We start from the raw sequence: 19,090 nt of genomic DNA, 5'->3' as shown, positions 1-19,090 counted from the left end.
GTTGGATAAATGCCTGGAAAAAAAAGAGAACATTAGAAAACAACTCAAAGAATGTAATCTTATTCTTTTTTGTATCAGCATTCTGCCTTCGGTCCCTACAGAATTACTAAGGAAAAGTTAAAAACAGTGTGGGGAATGTAGAATGCCTATGGTTGAGACTTTAAGTAGGAAGAAACAAGAAATTTCTGGAGGGGTGTGTGTGTGCCCACACCTGAACTTGAATTCAGGGATTTATGCTTAACTTCCTCCCTCTCACCCCACTCAAGGCTTGCCTTCTATCATTTGAACCACACCTCCGCTTGCAGCATTTTGCTGATTAATTGGAGTCCACTCTCAGATTTGTCTGTCCTGGCAGGCTTTAAACCTCGATCTTCAGATCTCAGCCTCCGGAGTAGCTAGGATTACAGATCTGTGAGCCCAGGGCAAGGGCTGGAGAGATTTAAGGGAGAGGGTGTGTGTGGGTAGAGGTTCTCACTAGCCTTTAGAGTCTGGAGGCGAAATTCCCCCCTTGGGGGCTGGTGCTAAAATCTGAGGAAGGGATATTTCAGCAGACAAAGTATATTAAGTAACTAACCAGTTTAGTAGCTTCTGGCTTTGGTATCTGGAAATTTGTTAGTGCTAATCTCGGATGCAAGAGTGAAGAGGGTGGAGGGCTTTTGCATGATTTACATTAGAATGCTTAAGAAGCTTGTTGATAGCTGTGCTAGCAGAGTCCAACAGTCAACAAATTTGGATGTTAGTTGTCAGTGGGTAAGTTGCTTAGGGAGGTGTGAAGAGGTGGGGATAAAAGGACAGCATTCATCTGGGATCAGGATTTAGGGGTGGGCAGATTAATAGCAGAATTAAATAAACGCAGGTGGGAAAAAAAAAACAGGATGACATTTTAAAAGTCGAGGGAGCTGGGGCTGGGAAGGTGGCTCAATGATAGAGTGCTTGCTTGTATGCTTGAAGCCCTGGGTTCGATTCCTCAGCACCACATAAGCAGAAAAAACTGGAAGTGGCGCTGTGGCTCAAGTGGTAGAGTGTTAGCCTTGAGCTGAGGAGCTGAGGGACAGCGCCCAGGCCCGGAGTTCAAGCCCCACGACCGACCAGAAGACAAAAACTAAAACAAAAAAAGTCAAGGGAGCTCGTGAGGAGGTAACAGATGCCGCCTGGAGATTGAGACGATGGAAGAATCACTGCTAGCTGTGTATCTAACGATTCCCGTGAGCACTAGAAGGTGGGGGTGCGGCGGAGCCAGCGACTCAGTTGCGGATAATCACGCAGCCTTGCAATATTTTTTTTTTAACGGGGGGATCTGGCTGTGATATGACAGAAAAGCTGAGCTAGGGCTCAAGGAGATAACCAACTGCCGAAGGGAAGTGGTCATCCAGCTACTTGAGACCTGTAGTCTTTATGATCCTCCTTTGGATTTTTCTGCTTTAAGATGGAGACAAGTACCCTTCTGAGGCACTACAAATTGACACTCAGTAAAAGTGTTTGTGTGTTTATTTGTTTTAAAGAAACGTTTCTCTTTAAGAATTCTTCATGCAAATGAGGAGCTTTAAGGTGGCTTTCAGCGATTGGTGAGAACTTTTAAGATGCGTCATTTCCGGGTACCGCAGGCTGCAAGCGGGAGGGGGGGTCACCTTCCTTCCTGCTTTTCTATTGGCTGGCCCTACTCCTCTTCTAGCCAATTAGACGTCTCCCCTTCACCCCTCCTGGTAGCTCTTATAAATTACATCAAATTGGTTACCCTTTGCACACCCTTCTCCTTGGAAAAAGCTGTTACAGCATTTCCCCCCCCTTTTTGCTATGTCAGGGCGCGGGAAACAAGGAGGCAAGGCCCGCGCCAAGGCCAAGTCGCGGTCTTCCCGCGCCGGCCTGCAGTTCCCGGTGGGGCGCGTGCACCGCCTGCTGCGCAAGGGCAACTACGCGGAGCGGGTGGGGGCCGGCGCGCCGGTGTACATGGCGGCGGTGCTGGAGTACCTGACGGCCGAGATCCTGGAGCTGGCGGGCAACGCGGCCCGCGACAACAAGAAGACCCGCATCATCCCGCGCCATTTGCAGCTAGCAGTAAGAAATGACGAGGAGCTCAACAAGTTACTCGGAGGTGTCACCATTGCCCAAGGCGGCGTCTTGCCTAATATCCAGGCGGTCTTGTTGCCTAAGAAAACGGAGAGTCACAAGCCGGGCAAGAACAAGTAATTAGGCTCGGCACTACCTGTATTTACTCAAAAGGCTCTTTTAAGAGCCACCAAAGCTTCGGATGAAGGGCTGATCACAATAGCGTATTAGCTCTTTTTTGAAGACTTGGGTGGCTCTAAAAAGAGCCTTTGGTCTTTGGTTTATTTTGGCATCAGGATCACTTGCTTTTGGCCTTATGGCTTTCGGTTTTCTTTGGTAACAGAACGGCCTGGATGTTGGGCAGCACGCCGCCCTGGGCGATGGTCACTTTGCCCAGCAGCTTGTTGAGCTCCTCGTCGTTGCGGATGGCCAGCTGCAGGTGGCGCGGGATGATGCGGGTCTTCTTGTTGTCGCGGGCCGCGTTGCCCGCCAGCTCCAGGATCTCGGCCGTCAGGTACTCCAGCACCGCCGCCATGTACACCGGCGCGCCGGCCCCCACCCGCTCCGCGTAGTTGCCCTTGCGCAGCAGGCGGTGCACGCGCCCCACCGGGAACTGCAGGCCGGCGCGGGAAGACCGCGACTTGGCCTTGGCGCGGGCCTTGCCTCCTTGTTTACCCCGGCCAGACATGACAGAAGTCAACAACTCAAAACGGCAGGTCACAATTTTACAGCAAAATAGGATTTAGAGAAAGCCAAGCCTTTATAAGCTTTCCCAGGGGTGGGGTTAGGAACCGGCTTTTCATTGGTCTCAATATGATTGCAGAAACGGCCAATAATGTCCAGAGTCGTCCTTGTTACGTAAGTTTAGTGGGGGCGGGGGGAAGAGCAACGTTTCTACAATAACCAATAGAAACGAAAGACTTTTTGAAGCCTGATTTACATAAGGTAGTTATAAAAGGATCAAGCCCGCCCATCCTCATACTTCTTTTCCCCTCGCTAACCTGCGTTAGTGTTGTTTTTGCTTTTTGTCTGTCTTATTTCTTAAACCATGCCTGAGCCGGCCAAGTCCGCTCCGGCTCCCAAGAAAGGATCCAAAAAAGCCGTCACCAAGGCGCAGAAGAAGGACGGCAAGAAGCGCAAGCGCAGCCGCAAGGAGAGCTACTCCATCTACGTGTACAAGGTGCTGAAGCAGGTGCACCCCGACACCGGCATCTCGTCCAAGGCCATGGGCATCATGAACTCGTTCGTGAACGACATCTTCGAGCGCATCGCGGGCGAGGCGTCGCGCCTGGCGCACTACAACAAGCGCTCGACCATCACGTCGCGGGAGATCCAGACGGCCGTGCGCCTGCTGCTGCCCGGGGAGCTGGCCAAGCACGCCGTGTCCGAGGGCACCAAGGCCGTCACCAAGTACACCAGCTCCAAGTGAGTCCCTCCGGGGCTCGGCGCGCAGCAGTCGCTTTTTCCTAAAGGCTCTTTTCAGAGCCACCCACCTATTCACCAGAAAAGAGCTTTACTCACTTGTATTTCCTTAACGTGCTTTTTGCGAAGTAAGTTGTTTTCGTGTAAGGGCCCTGCCTGACAGCACACATAGCCTAAGACATGAGAAAATCGAGAACCCCTGGCGCTGGACTGGGTCTCCCTTTTAATCTACAGCGCGTCTTTATTTTCTTGTGCTGCTTAGCTTTCTTGTCGGAATCTTGGATGCTGTGTGTTCACTTCTCTTCCCTTCCACTCCCCCATCGCAAGACTGGTGACCAGGAGGCTTTGTTGGGGTGTGTTTTATCACGTCAAATGAGATACTGGGTTCTTGGGCCACGATTTACAGATCCTGGGACAAATGAGACTGTGGGACAGCGCTGTGCCATTAAAGCTTGGCAGTCGGTTGGGTGCTCCCTGGCTCCTGGGCCCGCGGTTTTGGGTTCTTGGGGGCAGAGCCCGCCCGGGGCGGGGGGTGCCAGTCCTTTCCTGATTGGGTTACATGAAATATTTAAAAATCCGCGCCTCCGTGAGTGTGTAGACTGGGTACCGCTCTCATTGGGGCGTTGAAATTCTTGACTCTTCCACTTCATGTTCTGAAATGTGGCGCCAGATGACTGCAAAGCACTGGTCCAAAGTCATGTCCAAGAGACCTTGCCTGTCCAAGCCTTCCGTTCAGGAATTCACATTTCTTTTCTGTCTTGTCTTTCTAGCAGCAGCTGTCTGAAAAGTGGTTCATTTGCTTTCTCGTTCCTCAGGGTTTTTCTGTTCAAGCCTTTTTTAAGGCTTTGCTGGACTGTTTATTCTTTGTATCTTTAGTGCCAACGAGTGCATAGTGGACACATAGTACTTATTGAATGTTTGCTGAATTAATTTTTCTGCCCATTCCTTTCATAATTGCTTGTGGATTGAGGGTTACTGTTCAATTCCATTAGATGTATGTGAAGACATGAAAAATGGAAATGTTTTTGGAGCTCCTAAAAAAATCTGTCCTTAATCACCTTTTTGCAGTAGTTAGGGTGGAGGAGCTGTATTGATTTTTTATTTTTATAAAAATAAAAGGAGATGGAAATAGGCCCTCCTTTTATTTTTCTCGTCTAGAATTAAGGGTATTTTTTTTTTTTTTTGTATTTTCATTATATTGGCCACTGGAAAGAACCTTCTTTTATAACTTTCCCTCGTCTTGATTTTCTTTATCTTTTTTTTTTGTCCGGTCGTGGGGCCTGAACTCTGGGCCTGGGCGCTGTCCCTCAGCTCTTCAGCTCAAGGCTAGCGCTCTACCACTTGAGCCACAGCGCCACTTCCAGCTTTTTTCTTTTTGCTTAATGTGGTGCTGAGGAATCGAACCCAGGGCATCAGGCATGCAAGGCAAGCACTCTACCACTGAGCCACCTTCCCAGCCCTCGGCTTGGTTTTCTTTTCTCCACTCAGATAAGCTTTTGAATTACAATCACCACCTCATTTGTTTTTCAAAGAGTCTGCAAAATAGGCCTGGGCACTGTCCTGGAGCTTCTTTTGCTCAAGCCTAACACTCTACCACTTCAGCCACCATGCCACTTCTGGCTTTTTCTGTTTATGTGGTACTGAGGACTCCAACCCAGGGCATCATGCATGCTAGGCAAACACTTTACCACTAAGCCACATTCCCAGACTGGAGCTAATATCTTAGAGATATTGAGAAAAAGTATGTGGTTGGTTGGTAGTCTGGTTCTGCAGCCAACATGTAACAAAGTAATTGTCCTACTTTTTAGATCTCATGCGAGGACAATTATGTGTGTGTGTGTGAGGGGGGGGCTTGGAATTGAATCCAGGCTCTGTATATGCTCTACCACTTGACCCACATCCTACAGGTTTTATTTATTTATTTATTTTTTATTTTGGGTCCGGTCGTGGGCCTGAACTCTGAGCCTGGGCGATGCCTCTCAGCTCTTCAGCTCAAGGCTAGCACTCTATCACTTGAGCTACACAGCGCCACTTCAGGCTTTTTTTTTTTTTTTTTTTTTTTTTTGCTTATGGGTGCTGAGGAATCAAACCCAGGGCCTCAAGCATGCAAGGCAAGCGCTCTACCACTAAGCCACCTTCCCAGCCCCATCCTACAGATTTTTCAGGAAAGGAATTTCTGTCCAAGCCTTGCTTTCTATCTCTGCTCAGCTGTTCAACTCAGCTTTGGCTCAGGGCTTTTATAGTTGATTACAGGGGGTTTCATGAATCCAAAGCCATTGTCACAGACTGAGTAAATCGTGTTTATTACACATGTATTTTCTTTTCTCTCTCTCTTTTTTGGTTGGTCACGGGGCTTGAACTCAGACCTAGGCGCGGTCCCTGAGCTTTTTCACGCAAAGCTGTGCTCTACCACTTTGAGCCACAGTGCTATTTCTGGTTTTCTGGTTAATTCTATGCAGGTAAGAGTCTTAATGGAATTTCCTGCCTGGGCTGGCTTTTAACCATGATCCTTAGATCTTAACCTCCTTAAGTAACTAGGATTACAGTCATGAGCCACTGATGCTATTATTTATTTTGTTGGTTATGGGGCCTGAACTCTAGGCCTGGGCACTGTCCCTCAGCTCTTCAGCTCTAGGCTAGCACTCTGTTACCACAGCGCCACTTCCATCTTTTTCTGCTTATGTGGTGCTGAGGAACGGAACCCAAGGCCTCATGGATGCAAGGCAAGCGCTCTACCACTGACCCACCTTCCCAGACCCTGCACTTTATTTTATTTTATTTTTTTCAATAAATGAAATGAGCAGCTTGGCACTGGTGGCTCACCCCTGTAATCTAGCTACTCAAGAGATTGAGGATGGAGGTTTGAAGCTAGTCTGAGCATAAACGTCTGTGAGACTCGTTCTCCAATTAACCAGCAAAGAGCTGGAAGTGGAGCTGTGCTCAAGTGGTAGAACACCAGTCTTGGGCAAAAAGCTAAAAGGGACAGCACCCCTTTATACTGGCGCCAAAAAAATGGTAACATATACAGCCACCTATGGTTGGGTCTTGTCTTTGGAAAAGCTGTAGGATGAATATTTGTAAGCCATCAATCCTGAGTTTGATGAGAGGACAGGGCTATTTCAGGGATTTAAGTGATTTGTTTAGGATTTTCATCAAGAGGCAGAACTGCAGTTTAAAGCACACTCTGTGTGTGTGTGTGTGTGTGTGTGTGTGTGTGTGTGTGTGTGTGTGTGTATGCCACTAATGAGGCTTAAGCTTTAAACTCCAGCTTGGGTGCTGTCTAGGTCTCTTTTGCTTAAGACTAGCACTCTACCATTTGAGCCACACCTCCAGTTCCAGCTTTTTGTGATAAATTAGAGATGAATCTTTGATTTTTCCTGCCCAGGATTGCTTTGAATTTCAATCCTCAGATCTCAGCCTCCTGAGTAGTTAGATTATAGATGTGAGCCACCAGCGCCTGGCTAAAGTCCACTATTAATTATTTATTATTATTTTTTTGGTCCGGTCGTGGGGCCTGAACTCTGGGCCTGGGCACTGTCCCTCAGCTCTTCAGCTCAAGCTAGCGCTCTACCGCTTGAGCCACAGCGCCACTTCTGGCTTTTTTCTTTTTGCTTATGTGGTGCTGAGGAATCGAACCCAGGGCCTCATGCATGCAAGGCAAGCGCTCTACCACTGAGCCATCTTCCTAGCCCTAAAGTCCACTTTTTTTTTTTTGTTGGTCCTGGGGCTTGAACTCTCGGCGTGGGTGCTGTCCCTGTGCTTTTCAGCTCAAGGCGAGTGCTCTACCGCTTGAGCCACAGCGCCACTTCCTAAAGTCCACTTTTTAAACCTGGATACTCTAAGCCCTTCCACAGTCTCCTTTTTTTTTGAGGGAAAAAGCGGCTCTCAGTGCCTTCAGCAGCGGTGCTGTAACCCATCCCCCAGGGCTTGCTTAGCATCCCAGAGAGCTCACTGTCTTCCCTCCCACCAGCCTCCTCAGCAGACAGCTGGGAGGCTCCACACTACTTCCTTAGCAGCACTTCTGGATACTGACCTTTTCCTTCCTAGTCTCCTGTTCCTGGAAAATCACCCAAACCACTCCTGTCTAGTGGAGCTTCTCATGCCTTTAAATCAAACTGACCAATACGTCCTGAGGGTGGACTAAACTCAGGGGCAAAGGAGATAAGAGGAGACAATCCCACCCCTGACAGGCAAAATGGACTGATTCCTGGGTCCTGCAGTTCTATTCTGGGTGACCTTTCTCTTACTTTGCAATAAACTTTTTGTCCTCAAGTTCCTGCCTTTATTTCTACATGCTCCAGAGAACAAAGATGTACCACCCATTTGTGTATCATTTTCCGTATAAGTATTCTACTGTATAGATTTTCTGCTGTAGTCAAAATGATTAGTTTCCCCCCTCCCTCTAAATCCATATTCTTTTCCTAAAGACTGGGCTGAATTTCCCCTCCCTTTTGGCATGTCCAGAGCTTTCTTTTAATCCAAGGGCATCTTTTCAGAGTAGTACAGCTTAAATGCTATATCTTTATTTCTCATTTCTCCATATAATTAAAAACAAAACACAACTTTACATATACTTGGTATACAATAAATCACACATATTTAAACTATAATTGGCTGTTTACACATACATACACATACACACTACAATAAAAATAAGGAGCTCTTCAGTATTCATAGTGCTTCTCCAATAATCTTTATTTCTGACCCCAAGTTCTCAGGCAATGATTGATTTATGTAGTTGTATTTCTAATTTTCTTTTTTTTTGGGGGGGGGTCCGGTCGTGGGGCCTGAACTCTGGGCCTGGGCACTGTCCCTCAGCATTTCAGCTCAAGGCTAGCACTCTACCACTTGAGCCACAGCACCACTTCTGGCTTTTTTTTTTCCTGCCTATGTGGTACTGAGGAATCGAACCCAGGGCCTCATGTATGCAAGGCAAGTGCTCTACCACTGAGCCACCTTCCCAGTCCCCAGTGGTACTTTTTAATACATTCCAATTTGGTATTATATAATTCCATGTAGGAACACAATAAACTTCCCTTTTTCTTTTTTTTCTTTCCCTCCCTCCCTCCCTCCCTCCCTCCCTCCCTCCCTCCCTCCCTTCCTTCCTTCCATCTGAACTCAGGGCCTGAGTGCTATTCCTGAGCTTTTTCTGCTCAAGCTTGGTGCTCTGGGACTGGGAAGGTGGCTCAGTGGTAGAGCACTTGCCTTGCATGCATGACGCCCTGGGTTTGATTCCTCAGCACCACATAAGCAGAAAAAAAAGCCGAAGTGGTGCTGTGGCTCAAGTGGTAGAGTGCTAGCCTTGAGGTGAAGAGCTGAGGGACAGTGCCCAGGCCCAGAGTTCAGGCCCATGACGGGACCCCAAAATTTTTTTTAAAAAAAGGTTGTTGCTCTGCCATTTGAGTCACAGCTGCATTTCAGTTTTTTGCTGGTCAACTGGAGATAAGAGTCTCATGGACTTTCCTGTCCATGCTGGCTTCCTACTGCAATCCTTAGATCTCAGCCTCCTGAGTAGATAGGGTTATAGGCATGAGCCACCAGCACCCATCCTGATTATGATTCTAAATCATAGCAGCAAAATACTTTCACCTTTGTCCCATTTTCTTTTCTTTTTTTTCCATTTTTTTGGCCAGTCCTAAACCATGAACTCAGGGCCTGGGTACTGCCCCTGAGCTTTTACTGCTCAAGGCTAGAGCTCTACCACTTGAGCCACAGTGCCACTTCCAGCCTTTTCTAAGTATTTTATTTGAGATGAGAGACTCTTGGATTTTCTTGGCTGAGCTGGGCTTCAAACCGATTATCTTCAGATCTCAGCCTCTTGAGTAGCTGGGATTACAGTTACAGTTATGAGCTCCTGAGCCCAGCCTCTGTCCCGTTTTCTGGATTAAAAGCCAGTTCTAGGTTCTGGTTCTACTCGAAGGGAAGGGATTAAATAAGGATACCACAGGCCATTTTAGAATTTGGCCTATCACAGAAACATAAAGGGATTAAGGGCTGAAGTCAGATATTTTTCTGTGATTTTTATTACCTTTTTTATTTTTATTTTTTAAAAGAACGAAGAGGAAAAATCCCAGGAAATAAATGCTTGCAACGTGTCAGTATTACAAACACAATTTCAAATCCTGCAAGGTCAATGTTATGGTTTTTATTTAACAGAGGAGGAAATTGAAGCTCAGACAGTTCAAATAACTTGGCATTTTTCTTCCAGCATGACATATTGTTTCTGAACCAGCCCCTAAATTTAAATTCTCTCTTTTACAAAGGAAGATGCTAATATTTATACTGTTGGAATAACTTGACATTATTGAGCATACTCCAATACTGCTGACTTTTACTAAAATATTTGTCTACAATTTGCAGATTATGTCAGGTGTGGTGGCACCTATCTTTAATCTCAGCACTTGGGAGGTGGAGGCAGGAGAATCCTGAGTTGGAGGTCAGCCTGGATTACCAGCTATTACCCAATAGCTGGTAAAGTACTTGCCTAGCAAGTACAAGGTCTTGGTTTAATCCCCGTCACTGAAAAAACAGTTATAAATTACAAATAATCTGAAGATCTGTTAATACATTGGCCTTTATGCATTTCATAGAACTACAGACTATTATTGCCATACAGTACACAAAAATTATAGAGTCCAATTTCCTTATTACATTTTCCTCCCCTCTGGTTTGAGATAAAATGCTCTGCCTATTGTTCCAAGAGAACTGTTTCTGGGCAGCCTCTACTTCCTCTGGGCAGGTGAGAGAACCAGTTAAGTCTTCAGCTCTACCTCCAGCATGTCCTGGAGTGGCCTGAAATGAGCGTTTCAGCAGCTCCTCCTCCCAGACCCCTGTCCCCATGGAGGTGGCACCCCCCTCCCAGACACCCAGACAGGAAGTTCCAGAGTCATCTTTGATTGCTTTTTGCCTCAACAGCTCTGCTCTGCCTTACCATCCAGGTTCAAACAAGCTCTATGTACAACAGTCAGTTGTTCCCCTCCTGCCTGTTTGCTGTGGCTGGTTCCCAGCTCTCATTCTTAGTGCCCTTATCTTTGTCACCAAGGCTAGTTACTTGGCTTTTGAGGCCTTGGATGCCTACTTGATTCCTTTTGCCCCTCCACTGCAGGTTAACTTACATATTTTGCCAACTACCTGTTTAGAATCTTGGCTACTCCATGTCTCTTGATATTTTCTCCTTTTTCATTTGGAAATAGTTTTTGTAGATGTAATTAGTTAATGACTTTGTGTGTGTGTGTATGTGTGCATACATGTGTGCGCAGGTATGCAAGTCCTGAGGCTTGAACTCAGGGCCTGAGTGCTACCCTTGAGGCAAGTGTACTACCACTTTTGACTTTTTTGGTGGTTAGAGAGAAGAGTCTCACGAACTTTCCTTCCTGGATTGTCTTTGAATTGTGATCCTCAGATCTTAGCCTCCTAAATAGGTAAGATTACAGTCATGAGCTGCTGGCACCCAGCAATCAAAGACTTTTAAAATGAAACCATCCTGACTTTAGGGTGGCCTTTACATTCAATAACTAATGCCCTTAGAAGGGAGAAGGAATTTGGACCACAGAGACATAGGGAAGAAATCAGTGTAGAGAGATGGTAGCACACTGGATTTGTGCCACCACAAGCCAAGGAATCCTAGGAGTCACCAGGCACTGAAAGGGACAAGCAAGGACAATCCCTTAGCCTTTGGATGGAGCATTTTAATTTGATTTCAGACTTCTGAGCTCCAAGTCTGAGAAAATAACTCTGGGACTCTGTTGGACAGCCCTAGGAAATTAATCCAGCATCCTTGTAGCTGCACAGAAATGACTTTTCCTTAAGAGCAAGCAGAGGCTGCCACTGCTGCTCCAAGCTCACAGTGAAGCCAATCTGTGGTTTTTCTGCCTGGGATGGTCTGAATAACCCTACAGGTCCACAGCTGGAGTAGACCCACCATTTGTCAAGGAGAGCTTAGTACCACTTGCAAAGAAAGGAGATGCTTTTTAGGAAATTCTAAGGTAAGTTAGACAGGTTTTTCAGGCCCATGAAGGAGCTGCTCTGCAGCCAGAAAAGGATCACCATAGATAGCAAGTCTTCTAGTTCCCATCCCTCTTTTCTTTTTTCCCTGCCTCCCTCTTGCCTTTTAACTACACTTTATACTCTGCCCAAAGCAGTCTTTTGTGTCAGAATGGCATATTAATTCCTATCACTACTTTAATCAATTACCACAGTGATTTAAAACATAAATTTATTCCTTTGTGCTTTGGGAGGTCAGAAGTCAATATGAATCATATGTGCCTAAAATGTGTAGCTGAAAGACTGGTTCCTTCTGGAGGTCCCAAGGAGAGTCAGTTCCTGGACTCTTCAGCTTCTGGAAACTGAGGTCAGGTTTTGGCTCTTGGAAATATCACTCCGATCACTTTTTTTTTGGTTTGTCGTGGGGCTAGAGCTCTGGGCCTGAGCGCTGCCCCTCAGCTCTTCAGCTCAAGGAGAGCGCTCTACCGCTTGAGCCACAGCACCACTTTTGGTTTTCTAGTGGTTTTATTGGAGATAGAGTGTCTCATGGACTTTCCTTGCCCGGGCTGGCTTTGAACCGTGATCCTCAGATCTCAGCTTCCTCAGTAGCTAGGATTACAGGCGTGAGCCACTGGCGCCTGGCTTCCAATCACCCTTTCTAACTGGATGTCCTTTCTTTCACAAGACCCCAAATTGCTGGATATTCTTGCTCATACCTGTAATTAATCCAAGCTACTCAGGAGTCTGAGATCTGGGGATTGTGGCAGAAAAGTCCTTGAGATTCTTATCTCTGATAAGCAGCAAAATGCTGGAAGTAGTGGTATGACTCCAGTGGTAGAGTGCAAGCTGTGATCCAAATAGCCAAGCAAGAGCCTGTGGCCCTGAGTTCAAGCCCCAGGACCAGCACATGCACACAAATTTAATTCATGCAAGCTCTATAGTAGATGTCTGCAGAAGCAGGTCTGACCATTCTTCAATGGTCAAAGTCCAGAGGCTTGTCTGTATAGTAGCCTTGTAAAAGGGAACAAGAGGCAGGCAAGGTCTTTCCCTGCTCAGATGGAGAAACTTTTTTCTGCCAATGGCCATTTGGATATTGACATTATTTGTATAGGGCATATGAGATTACCAATACAGGCAGCCAGGTAGAGCAGAAATGTTCCATCATTACTAAATCAATTCCCCAGGGCTACATGTTCTCTACTTTTGTCTGAAAGATTCACCTTTAACTAGAAACTAGAGAGACAAATTAGGGAGGCTGTTCTACAGCCAAGAGGGACCAGGCCCTGGATCACCCAAAGTTCCTCCTTTTGAGTTCACACTTTCTTCCTTAGAAGTGAGTTTTGGTGAATAAGCACTTCAATCATAGCAAGGGACAGAAAGGTAAGGGACAGAAAGGACCGGAAGGAGGAAGGTTAAGACTAAAATAGAGGCCCTTGATTACCTCAGCCATGGTACATACAAGTTGCTCTCAAAAACCCCAAGGCCACAGGAAGGTGTTCAGTTGTTTGCCATCTTGCTTTGAAATTTGCCTTAGTATTCCCTCCCCCCTTTTTTTGTTATTATAAAATACTAAGCCCGGTGCCAGTGGCTCAAGCCTGTAACCCTAGCTACTCAGGAGTCTGAGATCTGAGGATCACGATTCAAAGCCATCCTGGGCAGGAAAGTCTGGTACTTACCTCCAATTAACCCCCAGAAAACTGGAAGTAGCATTGTAGCACAAGTGGCAGAGCACTAGCTTTGAGCTGAAGAGCTGAAGGACAGCGCCTAGGCCCAGAGTTCAATCCCCAAGATTGGAAAACAACAAACACACACACAAAGATAAAATACTGGAAGCTAGATACTTTATAAAGATGTGTATTTGGTTCAGGATTCTGGTGGTGGGAGGGTCCACACATCGTGGTATGTGCCGACATCCTGGAAAGTTGGCTCCTGGCTATTACAATACAGTGGAGAAATGGAAAGGGTCTTAGGTCTTGGGCACAAGGGGCTGCCCCACTTTCTAGCTCTTGGTAGAATGAAATCACTTAAAAGAAGTCACAAGAATAAATGGTGTTAATAACGTGTGAACAAGCTCAGATACAATTGGTAGAAATGACCAAAGGCAGAGATGAGAGGCACTGGGGATAACTGAGACATACTTAACATTGGCACCTGAAAAACAACCAGGATCAGAAGACGACTTCCCTACGCAGACCGAAGTGGAAGTCTAGGGAAGCCGCCTTGGGTGGGGTCTACATCCTGGGTACAAGCCCTAAGAACCTCCTTGTAGAAGGCAGAACAAGAGCCAACAAGCCCAAAGCTGCTCACAGCGTCTGGAAGCAGGCTTTACAAGTCGCCTGTCAGTTGGGAGCGCCTCCTCCCTCCCCTTTGGCCCTCATTCCTCAGCGCTCTAGTTTCGAGGTGGCCGGCCCTAAATGGGCTCCACTGAAAAAGCTGTTTGGATTACCGACACCGTGCAAACGGTGAGACCCGTACACACCCAAACTCGACAGACATGATCTCCCAAGAGCGAGACAACCCATCGAGGCAGTTAAAACTGACATTTTTTTTTTTTTTAATTTACACCAGAAAGGGGGCCTGCGACTCCCTTGTCCTGGGCTAGATAACCGAGAACCAAGATGAGCCTCGACGGCCAAACCTCCAAAGCGGAAGGCTTGTCCTTTTCCGCCCTCCTCTGCAGGCCTAGACACAGGCCCCAAATAGCCTCTGGAGGCTGGCCCTGCTCTCGTCAGGCCTGCTGTACTTACTCCGGCAAACTTCGCAACTCTCAACTCCGTCTTTCTCTATCCCACGGCCCTCAGGACTGAGACCCCGCAGCCTGTCCGTGGCCTGCGCCCGTTCTCTCGTCGGCGGACTGGCCTGAGGGCGGTAACGTCAGCCTGCGAGGCTCCACCCCATCCGGTGGCCCGGATCTGTGGAACCCTGAGGCTTGGCCCTTGGTGTCCGGCCCCTCCAGCAGGCCCGGCCTAGGGCCAGGATTATCCGGGCCTGAGGGGTTATGGCTGCAGCAGGCAGGGAGAAGGCACGACCCCTTTACTTGTTGTCTGCAGGAACCACCACAGGGAAAACACAGCTAAACTGCGAATACTATGTTATATGGGGGGGGGGGAGAGGGAGATACACACTAACAATCAAGGCCACAGCTCCTTCCGAGGGCGCAGTGGGTGGCTCTGAAAAGAGCCTTTGGATGCGATGGAACTTGCCGAGGGCCGCCGGGTGAGCTTAAGCGCGCTCCCCGCGGATGCGGCGGGCCAGCTGGATGTCCTTGGGCATGATGGTGACGCGCTTGGCGTGGATGGCGCACAGGTTGGTGTCCTCGAAGAGCCCCACCAGGTAGGCCTCGCTCGCCTCCTGCAGCGCCATCACGGCCGAGCTCTGGAAGCGCAGGTCCGTCTTGAAGTCCTGCGCGATCTCGCGCACCAGCCGCTGGAACGGCAGCTTGCGGATCAGCAGCTCCGTCGACTTCTGGTAGCGCCGGATCTCGCGCAGCGCCACGGTGCCCGGCCGGTAGCGGTGCGGCTTCTTCACGCCGCCCGTGGCCGGCGCGCTCTTGCGGGCCGCCTTGGTGGCCAGCTGCTTGCGCGGGGCCTTGCCGCCGGTCGACTTGCGCGCCGTCTGCTTCGTGCGGGCCATGACGACGGCGACGGTCTCAGAAACACACGGCACAAGCGCGCAGACAGAAACGGGCGGAAGGCCACCCCCGCTACACACTTTATAGGCGACGTCTTTTTCCGATTGGGCGCAGGGGATTTGAAAGGCCCGCGCTGGCCGCCCATTGGCCGTGACGTCACCCGCCCCAGCGCTCCCGGTTGGCTCTGGCAGAACGCGGACCGCCCCGTCCCGCCCCCCCGCGGCACTTCCTGCTCTCCACTCGGCCAGTACTTCCCCCTACCCCCTAACGCACCTTGTTTTCTACGGTTGTCCCGATCCGAGTCCTCTGGAACCACCCACCGTCTGTAGCTGGGGTGGTCTTCAGCCCGCCCTCCACTCCCCTGACAGCTCCGCCCCGCCTTCTGCCGGCCTACGCTCCTGTAGCCCGAGTCCTCTGCGACCACCGTCTGTAGCTGGGGTGGTCCTCAGCCCGCCCTCCACTGCCTTCCAGCAGCCCCGCCCTCTGCCGGCCGACGCTCCCGTGCCCCAGCCCGGAGACCTTGAGTGGAGGGGGCCCCCTCGGGGAGTGTGTTGTTGTCGAGGGGCCGCGGCGCTCCCAAGACTAAGCCAGGGCGGGCGATGCGAGCCCAGCTCGCGCCAACCCACGAGGCCCACGGTGGCCCCGGCACTAGGTTCAAGTGTGGGACAGGAGGTCGGGAAGAGCAGGGCGGGCCTGGAGGGAGACCAACGAGGGGCCACACAGTCGGCACGGACGCCCGCGGCGCGGCCCGCGGCCAACTTTCCCGGGAGTCGGACAGGAGGGGCCGTTGGGACGAGGAAGCGATCGGACGCTCCGCACCCGCCTCCCTCCCGCTCGCCCGGCCCCGCACGCACAGGCGGACACCGGCTACTTAGCGAGACAACTCTTCATTTGAAACAGTGGGTGGCTCTGAAAAGAGCCTTTGATTTCGCGGCCACGAAGGAGCCTGGCGAGGGCGCGCTGACGGGACCCGCCTCACTTGCCCTTCGCCTTGTGGTGGCTCTCCGTCTTCTTGGGCAGCAGCACCGCCTGGATGTTGGGCAGCACGCCGCCCTGGGCGATGGTCACTTTGCCCAGCAGCTTGTTGAGCTCCTCGTCGTTGCGGATGGCCAGCTGCAGGTGGCGCGGGATGATGCGGGTCTTCTTGTTGTCGCGGGCCGCGTTGCCCGCCAGCTCCAGGATCTCGGCCGTCAGGTACTCCAGCACCGCCGCCATGTACACCGGCGCGCCGGCCCCCACCCGCTCCGCGTAGTTGCCCTTGCGCAGCAGGCGGTGCACGCGCCCCACCGGGAACTGCAGGCCGGCGCGGGAAGACCGCGACTTGGCCTTGGCGCGGGCCTTGCCTCCTTGTTTGCCCCGACCAGACATCACTGATACCGCCGCACACCACCGAGCTCCGCCCTGCAACTGGGAAAAGTGCCGCGACCTCGCCCGCGCTACCCTTTTATAGGAAGAATGCGGATTGTCCGCGGAGCGCTCTCATTGGCTAACGAACCATCCTGCCATGGAGACCAATAGGAGGCCTCAGCCTGGATCCACTCATTTACATAATCTGTGTCTGGCGGAGAGGCCAGGGAAACCTTGCGAATCACAAAGCCGCGTGGCCAGAACCTTAATTTGCATACGGCCTTTATAAGCCTGCTTTCATTTGCACCGTGTACCCGCTTTCCGTCCGTTGTCTCTTTCTTTGCTCTGTGTATTTCTCTTGGTCCTTCTCGCCATGCCTGAGCCAGCCAAGTCCGCTCCGGCTCCCAAGAAAGGATCCAAAAAAGCCGTCACCAAGGCGCAGAAGAAGGACGGCAAGAAGCGCAAGCGCAGCCGCAAGGAGAGCTACTCCATCTACGTGTACAAGGTGCTGAAGCAGGTGCACCCCGACACCGGCATCTCGTCCAAGGCCATGGGCATCATGAACTCGTTCGTGAACGACATCTTCGAGCGCATCGCGGGCGAGGCGTCGCGTCTGGCGCACTACAACAAGCGCTCGACCATCACGTCGCGGGAGATCCAGACGGCCGTGCGCCTGCTGCTGCCCGGGGAGCTGGCCAAGCACGCCGTGTCCGAGGGCACCAAGGCCGTCACCAAGTACACCAGCTCCAAGTGAGTCCCTCCGGGGCTCGGCGCGCTGCAGTCGCTTTTTCCTAAAGGCTCTTTTCAGAGCCACCCACTTGGTCATTGGAAGGAGTCGTGCAACCTGTGTATGTCTCTTAGCGACCCCTCTGGTGTATTAGTTGTCTTTAGTGAAATAGCACAAGCTTTCCTGTTTTGTTTTTCCCAGCTGTTGACACTGTACAGCTTTCTTGGCGCTGTTACATTGGTCTTAGTGTGCAGGGGAATGGGGGGGGGGTTCATTCAGTGTTCTTTTGGCTATATTGTTAATCCCTTTTTCCTTTTTTTTTTGTTTTCCTTAAGTAGATAACATTGAGTTGCTAGTGGACTGCTGTATCCTAAGCTTCCAATGCGGGAAAGCGACAGTGGTTTTCTGTGGTAAAATAGGGGACTTTTGGGGGTGGGAGGGGTGGTGGTCTTTTTAGATTATGTCATTTCTTTCCAACCTCTTGCTGCATTCAGCTTTTCTCCTGCTTGAAATGCTGCAAAAACTTTCATATATGGTGACAGATTTCCCATGAACTTGTTATATTTAAGGATTCTGCACTGTGTCAACAAAATACCCTCGGTTTATTAATGTAGAGTTTGGAATGCTTGGGAGCAGAAGGCTCCAAGGGCAAGTGATTGTTTTGAGCTTTACAAAAGGAGGATTAGTAACTTTATGCGGCATTTGTTTTTTACTGGTAATAATAGAAGCAAGAAAACCAGAGTGTTGGTATGTTTTGTGCTAGAGTGATTCTTGAAGTCTGGTCTCCAGTGTTATCTGAGGGTGGCTTTTTGTTATTTTACTTTTTTTTGTGGATGCTTTCTGGTCTTAGTAGTTAATGTTAAGCTCTGGAGGATTCTAACATGCAGTAACGTTTACCACTGGGTAGATTGCATGGGGAAATGGAGCATACTGATTGTAATATGGGAAGGCACATGGAGTATTGATGATCATACCTTGGAGGTAGAATTGCAGCTTTTGCTGAGGAATAGGTATTTTAAATAAGAAACCTCTAGGTTTTGGCTTCAGCAACTGATTAGACAATTGTGCTGTTATAGGGAATACTGGAATTTTAAGTTGGGTTGAAGAAGGAAAATCCAGAGTTCTGATTTAAACCTTTTAAGTATTGTTGGAGAGAGGAAACTGGTGATTGTGTAATTGGAATCTTAAGCTATAAGCTTAACTCCAAGGGGTCCTGGGCGCCGGTGGCTCACGCCTGTAATACTAGCTACTCAGGAGGCTGAGATCTGAGGATCGTGGTTCAAAGCCACCCAGGGCAGGAAATTCCGTGAGACTCTTATCTCCAATAAACCACCAGAAAACCGGAAGTGGCGCTGTGGCTCAAGCGGGAGAGCGCTCGCCTTGAGCTGAAGAGCTGAGGGACAGCGCCCAGGTCCAGAGTTCAAGTCCAGAGTTCAAGCCCCACGACCGACCAAAAGGAAAAAACAAAACCTCCAAGGGGCTCCATGTGTCATATCTCACCCCTTACCCCAATATGTCAGATAAAGAGACAATAATAAAAGACAGAGAACGGGGACTTAATATAGCATGGGTACTATGCAAGAAGAAGCAAGCAAGCACTTCAGCCCATCACCCTCATATAGACATCTGATTTAGGTTTGAATGGAGAAATAACTGGGGGTGCATATATGCATAATTATTAAGTCCAAGTTATAGACACCTATGGTCAAAGGTGATCAAATTTGCTCTTTATCTTAGAATTGGTCAGGTGGAACCTTGTAACAGGTACTGAAAAGGTTGCTTTTGCTTTAAAAAAAAAAGGGGGGGGGCTGAGAATGTAGCTTAGTGGTAAGGTGCTTGCCTAGCATTCGTGAAGCCCTGGGTTCAATTCCTCAGTACCACATAAACAGAAAAAGCCGTAAGTGGCACTGTGGCTCAAGTGGCAGAGTGCTGCT

The 19,090-nt window shown here is 49.4% G+C and overlaps 6 protein-coding genes across 6 annotated transcripts; 3 read left to right on the top strand and 3 right to left on the bottom strand.

The window, feature by feature from the left end:
* The first annotated feature begins 1,794 nt into the window (after positions 1-1,794).
* LOC138827458 (histone H2A type 2-B) lies at positions 1,795-2,214 on the top strand. Its single transcript, XM_070022964.1, has one exon. The coding sequence runs from the start codon at positions 1,795-1,797 to the stop codon at positions 2,185-2,187; it is 393 nt and encodes a 130-aa protein (XP_069879065.1). The 3' UTR covers positions 2,188-2,214.
* On the bottom strand, positions 2,113-2,764 carry LOC138827459 (histone H2A type 2-C). Its single transcript, XM_070022965.1, has one exon. The coding sequence runs from the start codon at positions 2,732-2,734 to the stop codon at positions 2,345-2,347; it is 390 nt and encodes a 129-aa protein (XP_069879066.1). The 5' UTR covers positions 2,735-2,764; the 3' UTR covers positions 2,113-2,344.
* On the top strand, positions 2,710-5,500 carry LOC138827460 (histone H2B type 2-E). The gene has a single exon (XM_070022966.1). It carries the CDS (start codon positions 3,095-3,097, stop codon positions 3,473-3,475), a length of 381 nt encoding a protein of 126 aa, XP_069879067.1. The 5' UTR covers positions 2,710-3,094; the 3' UTR covers positions 3,476-5,500.
* A 7,746-nt stretch (positions 5,501-13,246) lies between these two features.
* Positions 13,247-15,264, bottom strand: LOC138827452 (histone H3). Its single transcript, XM_070022958.1, has one exon. The coding sequence runs from the start codon at positions 15,082-15,084 to the stop codon at positions 14,674-14,676; it is 411 nt and encodes a 136-aa protein (XP_069879059.1). The 5' UTR covers positions 15,085-15,264; the 3' UTR covers positions 13,247-14,673.
* A 686-nt stretch (positions 15,265-15,950) lies between these two features.
* LOC138827455 (histone H2A type 2-A) lies at positions 15,951-16,519 on the bottom strand. Its single transcript, XM_070022960.1, has one exon. The coding sequence runs from the start codon at positions 16,448-16,450 to the stop codon at positions 16,058-16,060; it is 393 nt and encodes a 130-aa protein (XP_069879061.1). The 5' UTR covers positions 16,451-16,519; the 3' UTR covers positions 15,951-16,057.
* A 38-nt stretch (positions 16,520-16,557) lies between these two features.
* Positions 16,558-17,418, top strand: LOC138827457 (histone H2B type 2-E). Its single transcript, XM_070022963.1, has one exon. The coding sequence runs from the start codon at positions 16,803-16,805 to the stop codon at positions 17,181-17,183; it is 381 nt and encodes a 126-aa protein (XP_069879064.1). The 5' UTR covers positions 16,558-16,802; the 3' UTR covers positions 17,184-17,418.
* The last annotated feature ends 1,672 nt before the right edge of the window (positions 17,419-19,090 follow it).

This window comes from Dipodomys merriami, unplaced genomic scaffold (genome assembly GCF_024711535.1).
Source record: "Dipodomys merriami isolate MVZ:Mamm:240054 unplaced genomic scaffold, mDipMer1.0.p SCAF_156, whole genome shotgun sequence".
NCBI lineage: Eukaryota > Metazoa > Chordata > Mammalia > Rodentia > Heteromyidae > Dipodomys > Dipodomys merriami.
The sequence above is the reverse complement of the archived record's forward strand: the minus strand, read 5'-3'. Positions and strand labels throughout refer to the sequence as shown.

Coding starts and splice junctions, on each gene's coding strand:
- LOC138827458 (XM_070022964.1), top strand. CDS start 1,795: ATGTCAGGGCGCGGGAAACAAGGAGGCAAGGCCCGCGCCAAGGCCAAG.
- LOC138827459 (XM_070022965.1), bottom strand. CDS start 2,734: ATGTCTGGCCGGGGTAAACAAGGAGGCAAGGCCCGCGCCAAGGCCAAG.
- LOC138827460 (XM_070022966.1), top strand. CDS start 3,095: ATGCCTGAGCCGGCCAAGTCCGCTCCGGCTCCCAAGAAAGGATCCAAA.
- LOC138827452 (XM_070022958.1), bottom strand. CDS start 15,084: ATGGCCCGCACGAAGCAGACGGCGCGCAAGTCGACCGGCGGCAAGGCC.
- LOC138827455 (XM_070022960.1), bottom strand. CDS start 16,450: ATGTCTGGTCGGGGCAAACAAGGAGGCAAGGCCCGCGCCAAGGCCAAG.
- LOC138827457 (XM_070022963.1), top strand. CDS start 16,803: ATGCCTGAGCCAGCCAAGTCCGCTCCGGCTCCCAAGAAAGGATCCAAA.